The sequence below is a fragment of the Oncorhynchus kisutch genome, linkage group LG3, assembly GCF_002021735.2.
Source record: "Oncorhynchus kisutch isolate 150728-3 linkage group LG3, Okis_V2, whole genome shotgun sequence".
In the NCBI taxonomy this organism is placed as follows: Eukaryota; Metazoa; Chordata; class Actinopteri; order Salmoniformes; family Salmonidae; genus Oncorhynchus; species Oncorhynchus kisutch.
In genome coordinates this window covers 72,181,867-72,206,480 of record NC_034176.2, presented here as the reverse complement: position 1 = coordinate 72,206,480, position 24,614 = coordinate 72,181,867, and the positions used below count along the sequence as shown (strand labels likewise).

Below are 24,614 nucleotides of genomic sequence, written 5' to 3'. Positions count from 1 at the left end.
AGCATACTTCACTCTAAATGACTAATCTTGGTTGGATCGCCCCCTTAATTGGTTACCGGTCTCCGCAATGCAAGTGAAAGTACTGCTATTTAAGGTTCCACCATTAAGCAGTAGCAACACTTTCTTTTTGGCAATAACAGCTAACAATTAAATTAGCGGATTCGAAACTGAACCTCCTATCTACCCACTTATCAAAACGCAGCCCATCTGTTGTGCTGTCTCTTATAAAATGACTGTTTATCTATGTATGATAAGTGGGTCTGGACCACACACTAATCACGCAGTTATATTCCCAGAAATATCCCGATAAATACAATAAGATATGCTATTTCTATTCTATCCTGAAAATAATGGAGAGGGGAAGCAAGAAATAATATGCACGTGTAGTGCGCAATATGTAAAACCTTCCATAGTAAAACTGTCTGTTTGTCTCTGTCTCTCTCTTGCTCTTTCCCGTTCTCTCTCTCTGTCTCTCTCAAACACACTCACACACCCGCGCACGCAAGCACGGACATACATAGACACACGCACGCTGGCACCCTCAGTCACACACGCACGCACATTGACGCATGCACACGCACTCACAGACAGACCAATCACATCCGAGCGCGCACACCACACACACCGGGACACACGCACGCACACTTTCCCTTAGCTGTGCTTTTGTGTTTTGTCAGAATTAATGAGAAAAGTTCCCTTGCCCTAGGGGTAATTAGTGTCCTTGGAGTTAAATAAGCTAATACTTAGACACCTCTGGCACAAGCAATTATGTTTGTGTATTGAATAATTGATTCAAAGAGGGGGGAAGGGCTGCTAATCAGATCTGAGCATAATGAATTGATTTAATTAACAGGGGAATCTGAGGGTCTCTGGGAACTGCGCGCACTTTATTCGTAGCAGGAGCGGGCGCAGCACATAAATTGGAGAGAAAGGCAGTGTGAGTATGCTTTTAGCAGTTGTCAGGTCTGGAATTGGATTTCTTGAATATAGTTACAGTTTCGGAGCAAATGAGAACGGGGGGAGAATTTCTCTGTCGTCTAGTCTAAGCGTTTGATACGAGTACAGTTACTGATTCAGTAGATGTTACTGCTTTCCATTCTTTGTTTGCGTATGGAATTTACGAAGACCAACCAACATTGTTTTACGGGTGTAAATTGCAGCTGCAGTTTAGTCCGGAGAGGCAATTTTCTGTGTTTAGCAAGAACAAACTGAGGGCGGGCACTGCTCTTTCTTTCACGGATACATTATATTATCAATTGCCTATAATAACATTCAAACGTGTGTTCATGTTACAAAGGTTTCCGTTACTAACGCAGATACAAGCCAAGCGTTCGTGAAATTTCAGTTTGCTGAACACATAAGGACGATTCGGTCGCTGTTTCAAAGCTAATTTCTAAGAGACGCCTTGCGCACACCGACTGGTGAAGACTGCTGGAGCCGAGAACGGATCGTCTGGACCCGGACTCCTCGTTCCTCAGGACGATGGTGTTGGACAAGGAAGAGAGTGAGTAACACCCCCGACGATGGGTATTTCATCTGGATGTCTCATTGGAACAGTGTTTGTTTTTGTACTAAGTAGTTAACCTAGCCTACCTCAGGATATAAATTAACCCACATTCTCCGTCTACGAAAGACACGTCTAGTAGACTTTATTTGGATACCCGATGATAATTATTTGCGTTTTTTTTGTCGTGAAGAACCTTGCTATTTTACTTCAACATCCATTCGAAGTTCTCAGCACGCACATACACATACGCCTATTTATTCACAGACTACACGTCTTCTGCAATTTGGAGCTTTATGTTTATAAATGAATGTTCACATGATGGGCATTTCAACCGTAGCAACACAACGCGGCTGTAACATGGTCCCGCTTTCCCTCTGCCTAAAGTGCTCCTCGCATCCTCTGAAGTTACCGAAGCAGCTCTTTGACATCAGCACAGGATGGGAGATGCAATTCGAGTGCTTTTAACTTGATTGCAAATTATGGGTAGCACCATGCAATAGGGATGGCAGTTTCCTTTCCTAATGCAATACCTGTCTATTTTGAAATGGGCTATGTAGGTTAATGAGCAAGTAATCCCATACAATTTTACTTTAGAACCAACCTGTCTCTCTTGGCGTCCTATTTTGTGTATAAATTGATATTTAGTAGTATATTTCATAGAATGCATACAAAAAGATTAAGCTAACCAAAAACCTCAAACTTGGACGAAATTGTTGTGAAACTGAATCACTTAACTTCTGTCATCAGTTTGTGTAGAGAACTACTTTGGATAGCACTTATATCACTTGTGTAGCTGATCTATGGTGAGGTCTGTATTCTTAATAGGTAGGCTACTTAATACCTTCCCTCACAGCCTTCTAGGACCTAAAATAGGCTATTCTTGTTATCTCATTGAATACTGTCATCACACACTTGGTTTTAGCCAGAGACTTTCCCCCCAAAAGTAATGGCTTTCATTTGCGACCCATTATTTATGTTTGAAAATTGATATTTCATATCTCTTAGCCGAGCATCCTTTCACTTACCCATCTAAAAACCAATAAAGGGATTGCAGTAGAAACATAAATTGGTCTGTCTAGCTGAATCCATGTTGTGCTAATGTACCCAGATTAACTCAACTGTAAATTGTCTCCTTTTGATGTCTGTCTTACTAAAAGTTCCCTATATGATTCATGATTCAGATGCTTTTAACAGCTATTGGCTAAGCAATATGGTAAATGTACAAGGTGATGCAAATGGCATTAGTGGGAAAGGATGCACAGGAGCATGTAATGCAGTCAATACTACATTAACTACTGATGCCCAATTACAGAACCAGGGAGAGTGGCTTTTAGGAGCATTAGGACTTGCAGAAAAGCTGAGATCACCTGCTGCTCATTGCCTAAAAGCTTCACCCTTTGCTTGCTGGGGCCGACAAACTGCGCTGGCATTTTGGTAGGAATATGGGGGGTGGGGGGGCTGCTTGGATCTGTGCTTTCCCATAGCTAGAACAGGCTGTTAGTGATCCATTGGCTGAGAGACATTGCCAGCATTTTACAGTGTCCATACTAAGCATAAAGCCATTTAGCCTACTGTGCATAAGAGGCAAGTGTGTGTGGGCTACTTGGCAGTTCAGCATACTTTTTAAATTCTGCATATATTAGCCTACAGTAATGTGATAAGACCACCATGCAGCTTTTAAGATCTTGTTTTTTGCCTTGAATCACATAAATTAGATAAACTTATTCTCATGAGGGCATTTTATCTTAGGGAAAAAAAGAACACAGATGTTGAGTCTGACAACCTAAGTTTAATTGAAACACTTTGGCTTTAACAGTGCTGAACTTGTGAATATGTGTGAAGTCTCTAGGTCTGATGCCTCACAACGATCTAGGGAAATAACCAGACCGCTCTCTCTCTTCTAGAGAAAAGCTAATATTTTTTCCAACTTTTGAAATCTCTTTTGAGGAAGTAGGATACAAATCAATTCCCTCTCCACCTATTTTTAAACACTCACACATTTGACATTCATGTTTGACCTACTATAAGGCTCAACTTCACATTGACATCCAGCTCCAGTGTAATAACGGGTTACTTAGCGTTGTAATGGAATTGATTGGATTAAAGGTCTTTACCGTTAGTGTGTGTGTGTGTGTGTGTGTGTGGGGGGGGGGGGGGGCATTAAATGTGAAAACAGTGATGGACTGGAGCAACCTGCTCTTATCACTAACATGTATACCAAGTGGGTCATGAATATCAACTAGGCTTTCTGTCCTCCTCAGACATTCTGTTCCTAGCTAACTATACCCCTCCTCCCCATAAAACTGTATTGACAGATTAACCCAGTCTGAAAATATAGTACTTCTGTTATTCTGAAGATGTGTAGTGTGGAAGCACCACATCCTGAAATGACTTAATATGGATGTCTCTACAAATGAATTGGCACCACCTTCCCCAAATATTCCAGGTGAACATTTTATTTTTGCCCTCTAATATAAAGTTCCCAATTGACTTCTAATTCTAGTGTAAAAAAGCAATTCAGACATTTTCTTTCCTTCAAGGTATTAGGAACTATCAGCTGCAGCAGAAATAATTGGGTCCTCATTGTAGACATGTCTTTGGATGATCATTCGCACCACTGGGCTTTCTAAGAACCTGGGCTGAAGAGAACCTCCAATCCTAAAACCTGATGATAAATTCTTGGTTACCTTTGCACTTTAATTTACAACCCCGTGAGCAGCCTGTCCAATGAAATGTGTACATTCATAAAGCAATGTTTCAAATTAATACAGAGACGTGATCTGTCGGCTACTGTAATAAAACTTGGGCTTCAGGCACTGATTTTTATTTTGAAATAATAAGAATTGCTTCATTCTTTACTGGAGTTACCATGGTAATTCTGTCTTGTAGCTATGTTATATTGATTTAGAAAGTGGACAGTAATATTTCTTTTCTGTTATTCCCTTTCTGTGGTTTGATTTCTAATTTCCAGTTGGAGATTACTTTCATACATTTCTTAAGTCGTTTTGCTTATTTTTCCTCAAATGTAATTTTCTCTCTTATATTTCCTATTCTCAGCTTATTGGCTTGTTCTTACTCTAAATTAAACTTGCCAATTTCAAATATTGAAATTGCATCGGTATCCTTTGCCCTGGGCTCTAAACAATGTTACAAGTTTATTTCAACATTTCATATTGTGTGGTCACATCTAGTTATTAAGATGGTTTATCATGCCACCTGCTTCCTTATTGGAACACATCTCTCCTCTTTCACTTGAATACCTTCCCAGTCCAGTGGGGATATCACTGACGTATCAGTGGACAACTGTCTGGTAAACATTGCTTGGTCAAATGTCTTGCCATTCTACTATTGTAAACCTGAATGATTCGTTATTATCACTAATGAAGACATGTTTTTGCAATGGCTCATATGGACAAACAGGCCATGTACAGTTTACAAAGGGATATCATTCATACAACAGTTATAACTCAATTACAATGTATGAACTCCAATGTGATGTAGGCATGGAAAACACATTCACACCTCTCACTCACTACTTGTGCCCTCTACGCTCTATGCATAAACTGCTATAACTGTTCTCTCGGTCTGTTCAATATATGCAACATGACACTTCAACAGAAATATTCACATCCAACATGCTGAATTTGATTTCACCATTTACCATCAGTAAATTAATTTCACAATTTTAAACAGTGAGTGGTTGATTCAGTGTGATCTACTATGATCTTGCATACACACAGTTCTCACCAGACCCAATGATGTATCCCACCCCAAACCAGATCCCTATCAGAATTGAGTGTTTCACATCAGTGACTGTAGAAGATGCATATCATTTCCCATCATTTCAGTGGAGCTCAAAGGGCTGAATGGGGACTGACAGACACATGTAAGCAAGATCCTAGTGCACCCACCTTCCTCCGGTGCAAATGGCTGCTCTCATCAGAGAGGCACACTAACTCAATGATGCACTCCTGAGCTCTTCGAGCATCCTTTTATCATATCCAGAGGCCACATGCTCTCACGTTATATTACAACTTCTCACAACTAAGATACATTTTCCCTATGCATCATGGGAGAAAGACTGACAAAGACTCTGTTTCCATTGTCATTAGAAATTCTTCTCAACCTGCACTTCACAACATCCACCTGTTTTATTCAAAATAGTGCTTGGTGGGGGGGGGGGGGGGGGGGGGGGTGCAAAATGAAGTCAGGAAACACGGAATTCTCTAAAGCTCCAAGGATGCCTACTGCCTACTCCAACGTTACATAGAAAACCTTTTAGATGAATGATCATTTTAGACCAACTTTTATGACATCTCAAAACAACCTTATCTCTCACCTTGAGACCTGAGATGAATGCACACATGCTCAGCATTCAGACATAGCCCCTTCTAGTAATTTAATAGGATCTCTATGTCATAAGTTCCAGGATGGGGTGAAAATGACAGCCATATTGATCAGGGAGAAATCCAAACCAGTCTAATTGGAATGAAAGCCAGTAGAAGCATAATTTGACAGATTTGACTTATGCAGGAAAATAAAAGTAAGGCATGATGTATCAGAAGTTGTGTAATGGAATTATTGTCAACCTAAAATATTGTCATATAATTATGAAGTTTGTATGGGTTTTATATCACATTTCTGTATAAAAAAAAAAAAACTCTAAAATACAGTGTACAAAACATTAGGAACACCTTCCTAATAGTGCGCTGCACACCCTTTTGCCCTCAACAGCCTCAATTTGTCGGGGCATGGACTTTACAAGGTGTGAAAGCATTCCACTGGGATGCTGGTCTATGTTGACTCCAATGCTTCCCACAGTTGTGTCAAGTTGGCTGGATATCCTCTGGGTGGTGAACATTCTTGATACACACAGGAAACTGTTGAGCGTGAAAAACCCAGCAGCTCTGCAGTTCTTGACACACTCAAACCGGTGCGCCTGGCACCTACCAGAGGCACTTAAATGTTTTGTCTTGCCCATTCACCCTCTGAATGGCACACATACACAATCCATGTCTGAATTGTCTCCAAGTCTTAAAAATGTAATCTGTCTCCTCCCCTTCATCTACACTGATTTGAAGTGTATCTAACAAGTGACATCAATAAGGGATCATAGCTTTCACCTGGATTCACCTTGTCAGTCTGTCATGGAAAAAGCAGGTGTTCCTAATGTTTTGTACACTCAAGTGTAAATAGTAACAGACCATAGTTGTCTTTATTTTAGTTTTCCTGGATAGCTGTGAAGGCTATTATATTATACAATATCAGTACTTGTTGCATTTACATCTTGTCTAAGTCCCATCATCAACTGATTTCAACCAGTGTATGGCTGTGGATTGACTGCCTGCATTGTTTGAATGGAATGTTGGCATAATGGCAGTTAATTTGAGAAATGTAAGGACTCATTCCTCTAAAACTGAATGGCTGGCTTGCTAGCTAACAAACATACAGTGCAGATAAATTCATTATTTTACACAATCTTTTCACAACGCTGGCAAACCGTGGTTGACCAATTCCCGTACCAAAATGGTTGACCTTTATCCCATCATAAGAAGGTTCATGTCCATTCCGGTATTGTAAATCCTAATTCTAAGACCGAGGTAATGCAGACACGCTCATTGTTCCGAGGTAATGCCCCAGTCATACATGCATTAGAACGGTCTCTCTCTGACTCACACCCATAACCTTACTGACCTTTGATTCATACACAAGTAGTGTTATTCTGCTTCACATTGTGGTCCTTTGAAATCTCCTTGATGGTGTCTCAAGTAGCCCTACAGCAGGGGCCTAATAGTACATGCTGTGTATGCTCTACTGAGAGAGGCTATACAGTTCCATATTGATGATTTTACAGTTGGTGGTTTTTAATTGACTTTCTCTGTTCTTAAAAGTATATACTATTCTCCTGACTCGTCTGGTTATAGCAGGAACCACTCACTTCTCACTGCAAGGCTGAGATGCCTCGTCTGAGGTGGACTGCTCTTGCACAGATACACACGGTCATTGAGACGCATGCATACTTCATTACAAAAACACACATCTCTCTGCCATGCTAAAGTCGGTTGTTACACTAGTCTCCATGACATTACAGCTCTTCTCACATGTATTTATTGACCTATTTGCCTCATCTCCCTTCCCATCCTCTCTCTGGTTTCACTTGGTCATTCTGCAGTGTTCATTTCAGGCACTATTTCACTTTGAAAAGACAGCACCGATATGATCTTGTTTTTTACATTTAAATGAGGCTCTAAAAGAGTTTGTTCGTGAAGCTTGTGATATGTTACCAATACATTGGTTTTGTGTGTTAAGTTTACTGGTAAATGTTGTCTTGTATTGTCACTGCCCCCTGGACTTTACAGTAACAGGTTGTTAGTTCACAATGCAGTGAAAAGGATTCAAAATAGGATTTGAAAGATATTTAGACATACAAAAGGAATGCTGTTTTGTTGAATGTTTAAATGAGCTAGTGATCGCTGTAAAGAATAATTTATGGGAATTGAATACTGCAGCATAATTGTACCAGTCTGTTTGTGCATATGCACGTTTCCATTTTGAAACAAATTGATCTGCCGTTATGCCTATTAACTGCAAGACCTTGTATAATCCCTCCTGAAATAGTCCCCTGATACGTATTGGTTCATGTTTACTTGGTGTGTGTTTTGCTCAGTAGGGGTGGAGGCCTTTGGAGGCACTCATTAACTCAAATGTATTTCTCTCTTCCAGGGAGATCTCAGTTTTCCCAGGAAACTGCTTGGGATTATTGAACCCTGGGTGGAGTGTGTGTTAGTGTTCGCATGTGTGGTGACTCAATTATGGCTCAGGTACTGCTTCTCAGTTGAGGATGTGAGTTCAATTTGGCATTCTGATGAGGGAGGTGCTTTAATGTTTTGGGACGTTTTAGCTTCTGAAAATGGTAACCCTTCAGACGTGCTCCTTTAAAGGTGTTGCTGTACTGATACCATTTTCATAATGAACGATGTGCAGCACTTTTGGCTGCCTCACATTTGAGGTAAATTCTGAAGGATAAGGAGGAGGCATGCAGTGAGTAGAGGACAGGCTAAAGAACAACCACTTCCAACAGAAGTACTTAAGATCTTAAAGGCAGATATCCTTTTATTTTCTGTTCCGGCAACTAAAGATTTTTCACTTTCAAGTACTCTCAAATAAAGGCTGTGATACTAATTGTTTTAAATGTAAAGCCTATAAGTGACTTGTTGGCCAACAAATGTCACATAAATGTATTCAGGTCAAGCACATAAAGTCTACAGTACACCAGTCTACATAGAAATGGAGGACAATGCCACTTAAAACACAACAGAGACAAATAGCAAACAGTATATAGTGCTGTCCATTAAATGAGAGGCAACTTGCTGAGAACCAACAATCTCCGATTGGTTGACCTTCAATAAATCAAATGTTGAATAACTAATTAAAGGCTGTGATTGCAGGTTTATTTTCCCCTCCTGAAAGCGTGGAGATTGGGCAGCGGGTATTGAAGTTGAGGATTTAATCAAGGCTGACAATGAGTTTGCCTACACAACCACAGTTTGATCCATTAGACGCGAGTGGCAGCTGAGATCCATGCACACTTACTATTGTGGTCGGCTTTAATTGAAATTGGTAACTGAGTGTGGAACATAATAACCCCCTGCGTCCATTCACGTACACACACATACACGGATACACGCATACGCATGCTCGCGCACACACCCATCCCCTCTTGCAGGCAAGGATTTTCTGTCCCCATCACACCAACATGTGACAGATTCCCCTGGACTAGTCAACCCAATAATGGAGTAGCCATTTCATTTAACCCAAGAGTTGTGCTATGGTTTTAAAAATGGCATTGAAGAATAAAGACCAGAATGGCAGGCGTAACACATCTAAGACGTCGACTGTGATGAAACAACATTGCCTATTATAAAGACATCTGGAGAAGCTAATATCGTGACTCAATAACTCCTACAGCATTACAAGCCTGCAAACACACCACCGCAGTAGGTCAAGGGCCCTGCCTAATGCAAACCCCATCATCAGTGTGTGAACTGTCAATGGCGACCACCCTGGCTTGGTTCCCCATACAACCCCAGATCCAGGGACCTTTGAGGCCCTACTCTCCTGCCGTGCATCCAACCTGCCGCATTATTGACCCCATAAGGAGACAGAACCATGGTGTAGGAGAGAGTGCTGCCTAAATGTGACGTTGGAGGCCTGTTCCCCCAAACAACTGCCCCCTGTGGCGTATTCGCATTATTCAACATTAAACGCCCCTCATGGCTCACCACAGTGTGTGGTTCTTTTTTCCCTCCATTTTCGACTCACCGCGGACCCTGAATGGCACACCTGTCTCCTGGCATATCCTTTGAAATAATAAGTGTGCTGTAATTGCAGGGGAGTGGGGATTTCATACATCACTTCCTGACCTTGGGAGTGACACAAACTTTAGAGGCTACATTTATGCCTCCTGAATGCATTTTTAATGTGGGCTAAAATGTGTTTGGGCATTATTCCGTGCCGGATGGCGGAAAGCATCTGTGACAGTGCTAATGGTTACATTTTGCCAGGAATCATGAAGTGGCAGATACGATTGTCCCCTTTATCAAACTCTGAAAAGATCTGGTTGGAGAATAGATGGATTTATCGCCTTATTCAAATGCTAATGCAATCGGTGAAAAAATGAATTGAATTCACACATATGAAGATGCATTCATCATCCGGGTTATTGACAGCTTCGCTGGCAGTCGCCCTAATGGAACTGTGGTGAGGTAGTTGGCTCAGAGCTAGCCTGAAAGAGGCTCAGTTAACAGATTAACTTACATTGAGTTAGGCTAGTTCTCTGAATCTGCTAACAGAGGGTGAGTTAGCATGCTAATCGGGAAAAGGAGGATACCTAGTCAGTTGCACAACTGAATGCATTCAACCAAAATGTGTCTTCTGCATTTAACCCAACCCCTCTGAATCAGAGAGGTATGGGCGGGCTGCCTTAATCAACATCCATGTCATCAGCACCTGGGGAACAGTTGTTGGGGGTTAACTGCCTTGCTCAAGGGCAGAACAACAGATTTTTCAACCTTGCCAGCTTTGGGATTCAAACCAGCGACCTTTCAGTTACTGGTCCAATGCTCTTACCACTAGGCTACCTGCTGCCTTTCAGAGGTAGCGTATCAAGGTAGCTTCTAGAAGTTGAGTTAGGCTAGCTCTCTGAGCCTGCTGCTAACTAAGCACTAAAAACAAACTGACACTGCAGGCCCTCAACAGAACCGGCCTAACAGTTTATTGGCTAGATACAAGGTCAGACACCTCCCCCTCTTCGCTCTCTCTCCAATTGTTCCCCTGATCTTGCATAACGAGGGTTAGGAGCGATGGGCGTTTCTCTATTTTATTCTCGCTCTCTTTTGTGTGAGGGCTGTCGACAGCTCACCTTCCAAAACTGTAATCTCACCATGCTCGTGAACAACCAAGTGTTGGAACAAGTTGGCTTCTGTAATAACTCGGAAACCCTGCCGGTTTCTCGTCTCAAAATAAGTAGTAATGAATATAATTAGAAAGCTGTTGCATATCTCTGTGATACATTTCTTTTAATTAACCCCATGTGAATACATTTAAGATAATAGGGGGTGAAAGTGTGGGGAAAAAACACCCTAATGAAGTTATCTATTAATTGGGATTGTTTCTGCAGCCAAACCACAGTGAGTTGGGGCCACCAGGAGCTAACAAATCGTGCTGTAAGCATCTCTGCCTACACAGAAAAGGGCCCATGCTGACTTCAAGTGTAAGAAATGCACCTCTGACGTGATGGAAATGACCGGCGGCCTGGAGAAAAGGCAGCCCTGTTCCAGGCCGCTCTACTGAGACTCCCCACACCGCGCTTGAAGCCGGGCCAGTGTTATTGCAGCCCTAATGCGGTCGCCTCATTTGGAGCGGATCAGGAGTAATTATGGTGGGGAAAGTGGCTGCCGACCACGGGGGTCAGGACACTTGTAACGTGAAAAGAGCAATTATTTCAGGAGACAAAACTCTCCCTTATCCCGGGCAGGGCCAGGGTCAATGCAAGGGACGGCTGGGCTCCGTTTCACCGGGGCTTATTAGCCGCAGCAAGCTGCAAAGTTTGCCAGAGTGCATCTCGTTAATGAACAGTCCCCTCCTCATCGGCACCAGGCCCTGCTCTACCCCACTTACCGGGGCTGTTAATTATGTCATAATCAGAGCATGCAAGCCCAGCAAGCACTTCTCACAGACCCAAGCATTCATAACACAACCGTCTGGAAATGTGGCTGTACTGTAGTATACTGTAAGAGATCACACCCAGACAGAACCCACAGGACTAGTCTAAAACATGCTGAATATAAAACCATGTGTCATTGACTGCATTGGCCTGTGAACGACTACTGCATGTGTTTTTTCTGTCTTGGAGCGATATGCTCCAACTGCGGGGGGTAATATGAATTCTACAAAGTCTTGATTATGCTTATCATTTTGAATGCACTCATTTGTCTCCTTTCAGCTGGCCTATATTCCAGCTGATATTATGACCAGATGTCTTGTGTTTTGTCTTGGCAATAGAGGAGAATTGGTGTCTACAGGCTCAATTACAGTAATGATGTGAGCTGATTGAAAGGGGCTGATTCATGCAGACAATGGCAGGACATCTGCCTGCGATCCCCATTAACCTCCATGGCGGCTGCCTCGGCCCTGTCTGGGACAACATTCTATTCTGGATTGCCATGGCCACAGCGTTTTACAGTGAGAGAGGGAACACAAAACCCTGGGTTTACAGCTTCAGCCTCTTCCAAGCCACTGCAATATTCACCAGAAATTCTACTTGAGCAACGCCACCACTGGTTAAGCAGCTCAAATGGTTAGGCTACACCAACAGGACTGAACATCGCTTTTACCAACCCAGAATCTAGGATTTCATTGTGCCCACTCAACATAGTAGAAAGAAATGCCTAGTAATAAACACTAAATTATAATGACTGAATTGAAATACTGTCCAAGAGCGCACGGTTCATTTTCCCATCCAGAGTTGATCTGTTAGATGGTTTCGAAAGCCTATCATATCCTTATTGAGCAATGCTTAAACGGGAATCCGTGTATAGATTCATAGTGCCTGATTTAATGCGTCTGTCTGATGTCTTCTGGAGGAGTCAGTGAGTCACAGAGGAGATGATGAACACCGTTGTTTCACTTGAATGCAGTTGTTAGTAATGTAGCATGTCATTTCTCGGGGCATCTCTCAGCGTCTGTCATTGCGGTTACCAGTCTCTTATTTACTGCAGTGAGCTGAGAGCAGTAATTATACGGGCCCCAGAGATGAGGTCCACTCAGCCCAGCCTCCCCCAGAGACAAGACGCTGCCTGAGTGATGCTATTCAATCCCCTTCCCTCCGCAGGAACCAAGGGAGCCTGCGTCACATCAAGGTGTCACTCCACCTAATTGATCACATGTATTTAATTCCAGAGAGTGACCCCACCCACCGGGTAGTGATGTACTGTACACATTTCTATTCAGATGTGCTTATTTAACAGATTAGCATGCAAGCAGATGTATGATAGGAGAAGGAGAAAAGGGGATCGGAGGGCAAATCCTCCCCTATTTCTCTCTCTCCATCACTCCTTGTCTAATCTGAGGATGTGCCATGCAGATGTGATAATTGCATTTCAGTGCTTTAAAACGTTTCCTCGAGTGCACCGAACAGCTTATTTTCCTTTTAAAACGTTAAATACATCAAAAGGGTTACCACATAGATTCTATTTTTAGATAGGGGTAAAAACTGATCTAGAAATGGGCTTACATAGCATCCGATTTCTATCTCTATAATGGAAAGTACATGGTCTGACCGTTTCAATGAAGGGGAAAAAAACAGAACTGAGCAATGCTCAACATAACATATTCTTAAGAGATAAGGTCTTTAAAAAAGAAGAGGGGTGGAAAAAGACTGAGATGACAGACCTTACACCAAGTATTAATGGCAAATTAATTTCTTTCTCAGGGAAAATATTTGGCAAGGCAAGATCCCTCTTTAAAAGACAAAAATGCATTCCCTGTTGGAATATGAATCATGGTCTAGCGAGCTACGTTTTTTGGGACACCAAATGACAAAGGAAGGTCAGTGGCACTTGTATCTGTTAAATGGATTGGATTAAGTGGAGGCTGCCTCTTCGGCTGCTGCCGTTTCCTTTTCTAATGTAACTTTTTGTTCTCTGAGAGGCGGCAGGTTGGGAAGGCGTTGTTCCACTCAGGGATTTCACATGGTACTAAGTGTGGTGACGGGTGCAAAAAACTATTCTCCTGGTATTAAGGAAATTGACATGACATTTGTTTTATACAATCATTTATTCTGTCACTACTCTTTGTTTAGGAAATGCTACATGCAGTGTAGCTACTACTGGAGTTTGAGGCAATTTTTCACATGCTGTTTTGGTAGATGACATCAAGCATGTGTTTCTTCCCTGAGACAGCAGGATCTGTGCAGTAAGCATCCTGGCTTCCTAATGTATCTGAGGCTTTTCCTCTGTTCAGGCAGCACTCTCAGGCCCATAGAGGGAGCGCTGTGTACATGGTGGTGGGGAGGAGTGTCAGACTCACTGCAGTTTCAAGTCTGGGTTAGGGAATAGAACATTGCCACGTTGATGTTTAGGATGCCTCCCTCAACATAGGGAGAGCTCCAAAGAGGCTGGAACAGGGGACGTGCTGTACAGTCATTCCATAGAAGGGGTTAAACCCCCTCCTTTGCAGAGTTGATGTAAAGCACACATGTTATGTAACAGGGTGGGTAGATGGTATGTGGGGGGGCGGTGGTCTAAACCAATTATGAGTGGTTCTCTGGAGGTGGGGAACGACCTTTGTGTATAATTAGTTCTCTTATTTAAAGCAAAGATTTTGAGTAAAATAACTAATTAGCTGTCATAAAAGGCAAATTAAAGATTTTTTTGTGATCCCTGAGGGAATTGAGGAAACCCGATTTTGTTTTGCTATGCGCATGCACAAACCACACACACGCACACACAGCACTCTCTCTCCTCATTAAGACTGTTTTTAGTTCTGTGGAAGGCTGACAGGCGAGCACTGTTGGCATACCTGCAGAGAGATCCTCTAACAAGCCATGAGATGCAGGTAGAACAGACCACCCTTAGCTAGTGTGGCTTCAATTTGAAGCTTTTTAGCTTCATTTACACAGAACATTGGTATTTATAGCGGGTTTTGTGATCCTAATGCGCCAGCTTCAAGGGGCCCGTTTTGGGGAGGGAGGAGGTGAGGGAGCTGGAGGGTAGGCAGAACACTAATTGATCGTTCCCATCACCAGCGCTGGACCAATTAGCCTCCCCTTTCCACTTGTGATAAAGAAATGGGACGAAGGCTGAATACCACCAGAGCTCTTATTCACATACAAACCAAAGCCATCAATTTAACTAACAAGCTCACCCTTTCCCTTATTTTAAAAGGAGAGATGCTAATTGTATTACATTCACAGTATTACTGATGGTCAGAAATGGCTGAACAAATCTGGATCCAATAAGGCGTGTGTGGGAGACAGAGGGAAAGACAAAGGAATAGAGACAGGAACATGTGCTTTGGTATTCAGCAGAACAAAGTGCTATGGGGTTTTTGTGCAGGGGAAAACGACATGCTCAGAGGAGAATCGGGGGCATTGGGTGATACAACTGCCTAGCTACCAGCAGAGGCTCTGTTTATCATGGAAATAACTACTATGGTTCCAGTGAAACTACAGGGTGGCTGCACAACACCACTGACATCCAAACACAACTAGAGGACATCAACACACACATTAGAGCACTACTCTCCTGTAACTGCCATCTCTCTGACAAATATACTGTAGGTCAATAACAACTGCCTTTACTAGAACACAACACCTCAACAACAGATCACCTTTCTGAGGATAAAGACAAAACATCTAGAAAATGTACTAAAGTTATATAAATGCTACAGCGGGAAAAAGCTATGAAATTCAAAGAAAGCCTCCCAGCATACCATGTCTTTAAAACATTGGGCATTTGTCGTTTTATTGGCACCCACATACAAAGCGATGGCCGTCCTCCCTCCCTGTGACGCAGGCTGCGTCCGGTTTTTGAGAGAAATGTGTTTTGAAAGCAGAGAGGCGAGCGGTGGCCGTCGTGTGTTCTATTAGACAGATCAATAGCTCAGTGTGTGAGAGTGTCTTAAGAGCTGTTGTCCTGTGCTTTCAGCTGTGGCAGACCTGTTAGTGCTACGGAGGGGTGCCGCCTGCCACTGCCTCTGTACCAGCAATGGCCTGAGGGGGGCTTTTAGTCCAAACACAAATGTCAACCACACATAGACTATTAGTGTTTAGTGCAGTTATTAAATGGACTTTATTTGTCCTTTAGGAGGCTAAAAGGCACACTTTAAGGGGACCAGCGTGACAGCGGGGCAATTTGCGGGTTTAGTTACTCAGGCTCGCTCGTTGCTGACACATGAGTACAGATAAGTGTAAAAGAAGGAAAGGCTGTAATGCAGTGAGCGAGCGTGGTGTGTCTGTGTGAGTGCGCGCTGAGAGGCACTTAGGCCATAACATATCTCACTGGGGTCTGCGAGCAGCGTTCATGTGGTCAGAGGCATTTTAAAAGGTTAATGTTAATCTGTACCAAACAAAGCCCATGAGAAGCTTTTACAGCTGTGGACAGTTCAGAGCAATGAGTGCTGATGAAATGGTAGGTGACTAACATAATATACAGCATGCTGTAAATACCACGCTAAGCAATATGAGGTCTGTCTGTGACTGTTACGAGTACAGCTTCAAATAATCAGTAGGCCTGCCTGCCTAGTGTGGTTTACCTGGTGTGAATGTAGTCCAATGTGATCTGTGTGCCTATCTGAACGGAAGAGTGTTCATGTTAATGCATATGAGCAGAGGCAGTGCACTGTGGCCCTCTCTCACTCGTGAGGCTCTGCTGCCTCCAGACGCTGCAGCAGCAGCAACATAAAGTCACTGGTGTTCCTGGGCAGTGAATCACGCCGCGGCGTTTGTCTCCTTATCGCTACAGGTGTGCCGATGCTCTCCGTCCAGCCCAAAGGGAAACAGAAGGGGTGCGCTGGCTGCAATCGCAAGATTAAAGACCGCTACCTGCTCAAGGCCCTGGACAAATACTGGCACGAGGACTGTCTGAAATGTGCCTGCTGCGACTGTCGCCTGGGGGAGGTGGGCTCCACCCTCTACACGAAAGCCAACCTCATCCTCTGTCGCAGGGACTACCTGAGGTAAGAGAAGCCACAGTCAGTCGACCCTCATAGAACAGAAAGGCCACGCCCCACCTAGGGCTGTGTCAGCTCTCTCACTACTGCTAGGGTAACACCACCATGAATGTCTATGAACCTGCCTCTCACTAGAGCTCTCTATTTGGGTCCATTTGTATGTGAACCAGTGTTTTTCTCGAGCTTTTAGAAGACATTTCCTCCCAGGCTGTTTTGGTAGATCAAGCGCCTGTTTGTTCCTCATTATAGGATATCGATGCTGACTAGATGTGTGTCAATTAAGCCTGAATCCCATTATGCTCATGCGTGACTCTCCCCAGGCTCTGATCTGAAGCCTTGGGAAGGCAGAGCGGAAAGTTTCCAATTCCACGTTTGTATGTTTTTAGCTCTCTTAAAAACATTTTTCAGTTAAAATTTTTTGTTGCTTGTTTACATGAACACAGCACTCTATCCCCTCGCGGTACAGGTTTCAGTAACAGTAGAGATGGGTCATGTTGTGTTCTGGGACGACTCCAGGCAGGCTAGCGTCAACTTTAGTGTCTGTGGCTCAATGTTTTCCCCCTGTACCCTGCCATCTGTTTCCTAAATTAAACATGATCATTTCCTGGGCGTTAAGTCACATACCCTGGGGCTTCCGAATGAGATCCTACCATTTATCCCCGAGACCATCCCCTGGGGGCCAGCCTAGAGACCTTGCTGGCCCTGGCCTCTCCCTGTCTTTCTCCTCCCTCTCCCACCCTGCCCTACCAGCAGGTCCCAACCGAGAGGGACTTAGGGGCCGGGCGTTGAGAGGAGCCATTACCATCCATCAGCTCCCACCAAGAGTTAATGCTGTTAAGATGCAGTGAGAGCGGTTCACTAAACTGCTGCTGCCCCCGGAAGGGGCAGATGGTGCAGATGAGGTCATAATAAAAGGAGCAAATGACAAGAGAAGGCAAAAATTATTAAGCCGAGAGTGGCGCTTTTGACATGGTTAAATATGATCCCCTAAAAGGGCCGGCTTCTCCCTCCCGCTATCTGATTGATTTCTCCCTCATTATGAAGGCCTTATCGTGGACATCAGCTCCCTGATGAAAATGTGTTCCTATGGGCTAACTGGCCTGACAGGCAGCTCTGCAGAAAGCAAACTCAAAGCAAGACTAGGGCAGAGCGGTGAGAGAGGAGGGAAGAAAATGAGGGGCAGAGGGGGCTAGAGTGAGAGGGAAGAAGCAAGGGAGCGAAATGTAAAGCAGGAGAGGCGAGGGAGAGATGGGCTTTCTGTGTTTCTGCCTGGGCCATGATGGCCTAATGAAATACAGCCCACTCATCTGCTCTTCAGCCTGAGACAAATGCATGCCACTTAATGGCTGGAGATGTTTGAGATGAATTCTATTATGGAACAAATTAAAAACATTCCCTTTCTCAGCAGCGAGGGAAGAGACAGTTTTAGAGCTTATAGTTTTAAAGTAGGTGACGCAGGCTCCATACGGCCTCGTAATCCCCTCACAGAGCCCCCGTCCTGCACGGAGAGAGGAACGCTTCCCCTCACCTCCATTAATGAAGTGGAATCCTCCTGTATGGAGCTGCAGTTCATTAGGGACATGCAGTCAGGGTGGATCAAACACACTTTATTTCCCTGGGTTTGGAGCCCTGCCATGCACACATTAATTATTATAGGAGCTCCGTCTGTGTTCGTCCTTCAGGAGCTCAGGCGCACCGGTAACATCTTGTGCACACCCCCCAGCCCCCCGCTCTCCCCTGGCTGGCCTGCCAGCAGCGTCTTCTAAAACCTCAGATCAGAAGTTTCTAAATCCACTTGACATTCTATTCCCTCTGTTGTAAAAGGCTGGGTTGGGTTATTAGCAATTTTACCACACTTTCATTATCGCGCCGAACAATAGATTAATTAGGTGTTTCATTTTTTGTCTGGGACTCAGGATCTGGCGACCTCGCTAAAGAAGGTTGACAAGCCAGTCATGCTTTTGATCGCCCGAACCCCAAGCCTGACATCGTTTTATCTTCTAACTGACAAATATTTTAAGGGGAACAGACTGTATCAGTCATCTTTTTATCAAAGTAGAGTGCCTTTATTTGAAGTTTAAAGCACTTTTTTTCCCCAAGCTAATGGACATTGTAAGTTACGCAGTACCGTCAGCACTGCAATGGAAGTAGATATTAAACTGTAATTAAAACATCTTATTATCTGTGGATGTATTAATGTATGTCAAGCGTCTCTGCCGCCCACTGGAGATAACAAATTAAATAAAAACTATAACAAGACAGTTACTTCTTTCCTCAAATAAAGTAGAAAACATTTTCTGGCAACATTTTGAAATATATATTATAGCAAGCTTTACACCTTCAAAGACACAACTGTTGAGGAAGGTCAAAATACGCCTTACGTGAATTAATACAGTAGCTCTCCTTTCTATGAAATTGGACAAACTGTAAATGGAGCGGGTGAATCTCAGAGCTTAGAACAGAGTTGAAGACTTGAAGAGCTCAAGTCCAATCTCAATGAAACAGAAGACCTGCAGATGATGCTGGCATGCAGGGGGAGAGTCTGAAGTTAGCGAAGCAGCAAGTTCAAACGGCTAAAGAAAGCACAGCTGTCTCCAGATCCACGCTAAATCACACAATAACTGAAGGAGTGGAACAATGGAGGAGAGGCTCTTTAACTTTAATGGCAGTTCATTTTGTTTCAACCAGCCAATATCAGTGGAGGAAAATGACTTCCAGTATAAACTATTTTGTTTTCTCTCAACTCTGCAGTGTTTATATATTTTTTCTCAATCTTGGCAGTGAACAGTTCACGGCATGCTACATCTGCCTTTTTGGTAATGCACAATAATTTTTTTATGGCATTCTGTTCAAGATCATGGTTAAAATTTTAAACATTTCAATTCTACAAGCACACTATGCTATGTTACTGTAGACAGTATGGATTGAATAGATATGCTGTGACAGTTAATTTCACAACTATGAAAGTCCTTCAGGACCCTCACTGGAAAGTCCCACTAACCGGCCTCACCATGGTATTGGCTGGTTTCACTTTATCTCACATAATGTGAGCTTCAAAATCCATCCCATTGTCTCAGTTTGAGGGTGACCTTCCAAAAGAGTACTTGTAACCTTCTAATCCACTTAAATTAACCACTATTTTAAGCTGGGCCCTTTCTGTGCTTCAAACCCTGCCTAAAAAATTGACTTCTTAACAAAGTAGGATTGGCAGCGGTCTGTAGTGAGGGGCAATGTATTCTGCCCTCAAATTTTCCACAGCATTCATTCTTCAATGGGGACAAAAAAATCGTATATATGTCGAAATAATTAGTATACCAGTTGTGAGGATATTGACTTTTCTAAATCCTAACAGACAAAATGTAACTGCATCATGAGCTACTGCACTATGATTGTACCAGTCACACAGCACAGTATGCCATTACAATATGTGGGAATTCAGAAGAAAATAGTCTTATGATTTGTAATCATTCTTAAAAGAACTCAAATCTCTACTGTATGGTGAATCGAAAATTAAGGTGTTGTGATCCTCATTCCCACCCAGCTCTCCCTAGTGCTATGCATGCTGGTCTTTGTAGTCCCTATTCCACAGTGCCCTCCCACTAAATGGTCAGCATAGTGTCTCTGTCTATTACTCAAAGTGCGCTGCAGTCCCTATATCAACCACAGAGCCCAGGGCCCACACTGCCATAACACTGAAACACAACCTACATGATGGCTTTACATCACTGACATGTCCCCTGGGAAGCATACAATACTGCATCTAAGAAAGCATCCATATTCACAGGGCCAGTCAAGTAGCAGGTCAGCACACACACAAAAGGACAGACTAGGTCTGAGTCAGACCACCGAGATAACAGCCTGGTTTAGTTTGAGCTAGAACTGATGCAGATGCTGATATTAACAGAATCAATCCAGAATAGAATATTGTGTCCTTTTCATCTGTTTTTTTAAAGAGGAAAGAAATCACTAATATAACATTAATAAATCTAAAAGCCTGACAATCATTTCACCAAGTGGGTTTGAGCAGCAGCACCTCGTCCGGGTGGCATGGAAAGCTCAGCGTTCCAGAGGTCTATCAACACACTTTACTGGAACAGTAACCAATTCGAACAATGACTTTGTTTAACACTTCGTATCTATTAGAACCAAACAGCTCTGTCTCGCTCTCTTTCTCCTAGTCTAAGGCACCAGCAGCAGTCCTCTCCTCTGGGGCAGTGTGCTCTAATTAGACCCTGGGTCTGCTGGAGGGATATGTTTTCTGTGACAAGGGGAGAGCAACCGACAGAGACTAATATGGAGAGGGGATACCAACTTTTGACTATTCTCTCCACCTGAGTCTCCTGAGCCCACAACTTTGGGAACGTGTTTGCCACTGACAGTATGTTAATCTGCTATCGCCTGCCTGATCCCCTTTCGCAAAGCTGTGGCGCTGTCCCCTTTTCCTGCCTGCAGAATGTGCAAGTCTATCTGTGATTCAAAATCTTCAAATTAAACATAAGGCCAGGCGCTTGGAAAATGTAAATGTGACTGGGGGCTGCAGGCTCCGGAGTGGAGTTGCCTTTGCTTTGCTTTGAGGAGAAAGATCTACACCAGTGCCTCTTGCTCTGCTTGTGACCTTCATCGTTTGCCTCCTATCTAATAAGCTTAAACAAACAGCAGTGAAATGTGAGTTGTGCGTCTGTTCAGTGTACTGCCGAACATCTAGTTACCTCTCCAAGGTCTCCCCGCCATTCTCCCAGGCAGTCTCTGAATGAAACAGAGGGGGATCGAGGCAGTATCCTTGCAACAGGAATCTTTTGAACGTTTGACTATATTATAGAATTTAGCCTCTTGTGTAAAATCCAGCTGGCTTTGGTTGGAGCAAGTCTCATTAGGTACTTTGGTTTTAAAATAAGAAAACTTTCAACAGTTCAATTGGTTGCCTCAGATCTGTTTTTATTGCTTTCGCTATGTGCTAGGAGAAAGGCTTTGAAGAAGGGGATTAGAACCATGTGATCATTTTAATTAGATCATTAGCAAAGAATTAACATCTAGGTTTGTAGCCCTCATTAACAAAAAACACCAAGTGTGTGCCAAGATAGATTTGTGTATTAAATGGGATGTTTTTGGATTTGTCTGTTTTTCACCGTTCTTTCTGGGGTTTTTCTTCTTGGCTTTACTTTTTGTTCGCTCCTCTGTTGCATGAAGGCTAAGGAAGGTACGTTAATCTCTGTTTGTATTCTCTCTCTCTTCCAGGCTCTTTGGTACAACAGGGAACTGCGCTGCCTGCAGTAAACTGATCCCAGCCTTTGAAATGGTGATGAGAGCCAGAGATAATGTTTACCATTTGGACTGTTTTGCCTGTCAGCTTTGTAACCAGAGGTAAGGAGAGCGAGAGCCCACAACTGTGTCGTGAGACTGCCCTTTTGAAATATGTAATGCTGTTCTGAAATGGCGATTAGCTCAAACTAGTTAGCCATTTAACAAAAAAAAACCTGCCTCTTGAGGTGCAACAGATCTGTTTTGGGGTCAGCAAAACTAAACCCAGACTGTCTGTGTAAATACAGATTTTTGTTGTTGTCTGTCTTCCCATTTTGAAAGCACACGCGTGTTGCATTGCATTAGCCACATTGTTCATTCTTTTCTATGTTGACCGTGCCATTAGTTTGTCCTTGTTTGTGTTTTGTGACTAGAAACAACTGGGATTATAAACTTGAGGGGAACAAAATTTGCTCATGTATCAAGTGATACAGCTGCCAGACCAATGCCAAACTCACAATGCTTTAGTTGATAGGTTCACTTTAAGCCACAGCAATACACCTCCAAGAGGCCACTCTACGGGAACATGCCTTACAAGTTTGGGTACCACACTATAGGGTAGTGGAATTAAACAGATTAATAAATATATATAAATACTGTATGCTATTCAGTCCAGGAATGTTAACTATGTTAACTAGACACCTTAGTGACCAACATGGACCAAAGCCTTGCTCACTCCATCCTAGGTCCTGACCGCTCCTCACCTCTGAGCTCTACACTATTACATCCATACATACTCTCCTCACAATACAGTGCCATAACAGTGCCGCACAGAGAACACTCTGCTAATCATGGGGTATTGTGACCCTCTCCATCCATACAGCACAAGCACATTAACCTTCCACAGGGATGAGTCAGTAACCGTGGTGAGCACCTGGCTGGGGTATGGGAATGCTGGCTGCAGCCACTCATGGGGCCAGGCTTTACTGGCTCACTGATACCACAGCCATTGCCCCTCTGCCAGCCCTATTCCTGCCCAACACATTACTGTGGCCCAGCCTGATAAGCAGCACTTCCATCAGTACGGCTGTTCTTATCTTCACTCATTCGGTCTATGAAGCTGTGTGTCGTACAGTACATAAGCACCACCATTTAAAAGGATGCCCTTGAACAAGGCAGTTAACCCACTGTTCCCCGGTAGGCCGTCATTGAAAATAAGAATTTGTTATTAACTGACTTGCCTGGTTAAATAAAGTTTAAACAAAAAAATCAATGGGCCTACTTGGGGGTGTGTTTTTTTTCTTCTTCAATTAACTCGAAACCTAGCGAAACATTCATACACGTTGGCACCCAAACTGGCGTATGGAAAGCTTGCCCTGTTGCAAGGTTTCCTTGGAAACCGGTGTGGTGCTTTTCTTGTTTGCCAAGCCTGGGGGGGGGCTTTCATTGGGCGCCAGTCCATTTGTCCACACGTTTTGAAATTAGATATATTTTTTATCTACTTATTTAAAGCCACACCTTCAGTGACCATCAGAGGGGCCTTTGAATCACACACAAGGAACAATGGCATTTGCAAACAAGCGACGTCGCCAAACGGGTACAACCAAAGTCCAGAGAGTGGCCATCGCCTTTAACAGCTGATCTCAATCAACCACATTCTTCTCCTAGAGCAATGCTATCATTATCAGCCTGTCAACACAAATAACTGTCATATTGTCCTCTACTAATCTCCTTTGTCTCCCCAAGTTGTCCTCCTTTATATTAATGCTTTGCCTTTGTGTTTTCCTGGCTGGCAGGTTTTGTGTGGGGGACAAGTTTTTCCTTAAGAACAACATGATTCTGTGTCAGATGGACTATGAGGAGGGCCAGCTGAATGGCAGCTTTGAGACGCAGGTTCAATAGCCGGGCCCAGTGGCAGCGACCAGGACCCTCGGCCCGCCGTACTTACACATGATGCCATGGATGTTCTGCTGCACTTGGGAAGAGGAGCGTCTGTCTGCTTGCCTGCAATACTTTTTAAATAGCCCTTTATCAGTCCATAAGGACTCTATTGTAAATGTACTACTTTTTGCCCCTCCCTTGCCCCTCCCCTTCCCACCCCAACACTGAGCAGTTACAAGTTTTGATGTACAGTTGTGCCTGCTTAGCTGAGCACTGTATTGCTTGTATGTTTTTGTGACGTTTGTTTTGGGTTTGTTTATTCTTTTCCCCTTTCGGGAACGTTTCCTTGGAGGGTATGTACAGTCTGTTTTCTCTGTATATATAAACTGGAACATTTATTTTATGAAATGTAATGCAATTTTATTACTAGTGTGAATTAAAGATTCTTAAATGTTCTTAGTGAGTTTTTTTTGTTTGTATACCAAAACCAAAGTTGTTTGAGGAGGCTGGCCCATGTGTTGATATCATTATTATCTCTCAAACCACAGAGCTGTAAAAAAGCCTTGCGAGGGGGAAAAAAAACATTTTTTTAAAAGCAGTGGAGAAAAAAAGGACGTTTTATTACATTTTGCAAAGAGTGCTGATGGAATTAGAAATGCTGTTTCAAATGAACTAAATAAGATTTTATTTGGAATAAAATAATGACTTCTCCAGACTGTGTTGTTGTACTGAGCGTGCAGGTGTCATGAAAGAAGCA

At 43.2% G+C, this 24,614-nt stretch overlaps 1 protein-coding gene across 3 annotated transcripts; it reads left to right on the top strand.

The window, feature by feature from the left end:
- The first annotated feature begins 614 nt into the window (after positions 1-614).
- Positions 615-24,312, top strand: lmo1 (LIM domain only 1). Of its 3 annotated transcripts, XM_031813727.1 has the most exons (5): positions 706-937; positions 1,298-1,504; positions 16,531-16,744; positions 21,974-22,099; positions 23,773-24,312. In XM_031813727.1, the coding sequence occupies exons 2-5, from the start codon at positions 1,483-1,485 to the stop codon at positions 23,876-23,878; spliced, it is 468 nt and encodes a 155-aa protein (XP_031669587.1). In that variant the 5' UTR covers positions 706-937; positions 1,298-1,482; the 3' UTR covers positions 23,879-24,312. The 3 variants fall into 3 exon arrangements, with proteins under 3 accessions (XP_031669583.1, XP_031669592.1, XP_031669587.1); XM_031813723.1 differs by having other exon boundaries at positions 615-1,504; XM_031813732.1 differs by lacking the exon at positions 1,298-1,504 and having other exon boundaries at positions 703-937.
- Positions 24,313-24,614: the final 302 nt, after the last annotated feature.

What these genes read in the sequence shown, in the direction of transcription:
- lmo1 (XM_031813723.1), top strand. Translation starts at nt 1,483, where the DNA reads ATGGTGTTGGACAAGGAAGAGA. An exon ending in GGTGTTGGACAAGGAAGAGA is followed by an intron (nt 1,505 to 16,530) that starts GTGAGTAACACC and finishes TTATCGCTACAG; the next exon opens with GTGTGCCGATGCTCTCCGTC. An exon ending in TGTCAGCTTTGTAACCAGAG is followed by an intron (nt 22,100 to 23,772) that starts GTAAGGAGAGCG and finishes CCTGGCTGGCAG; the next exon opens with GTTTTGTGTGGGGGACAAGT.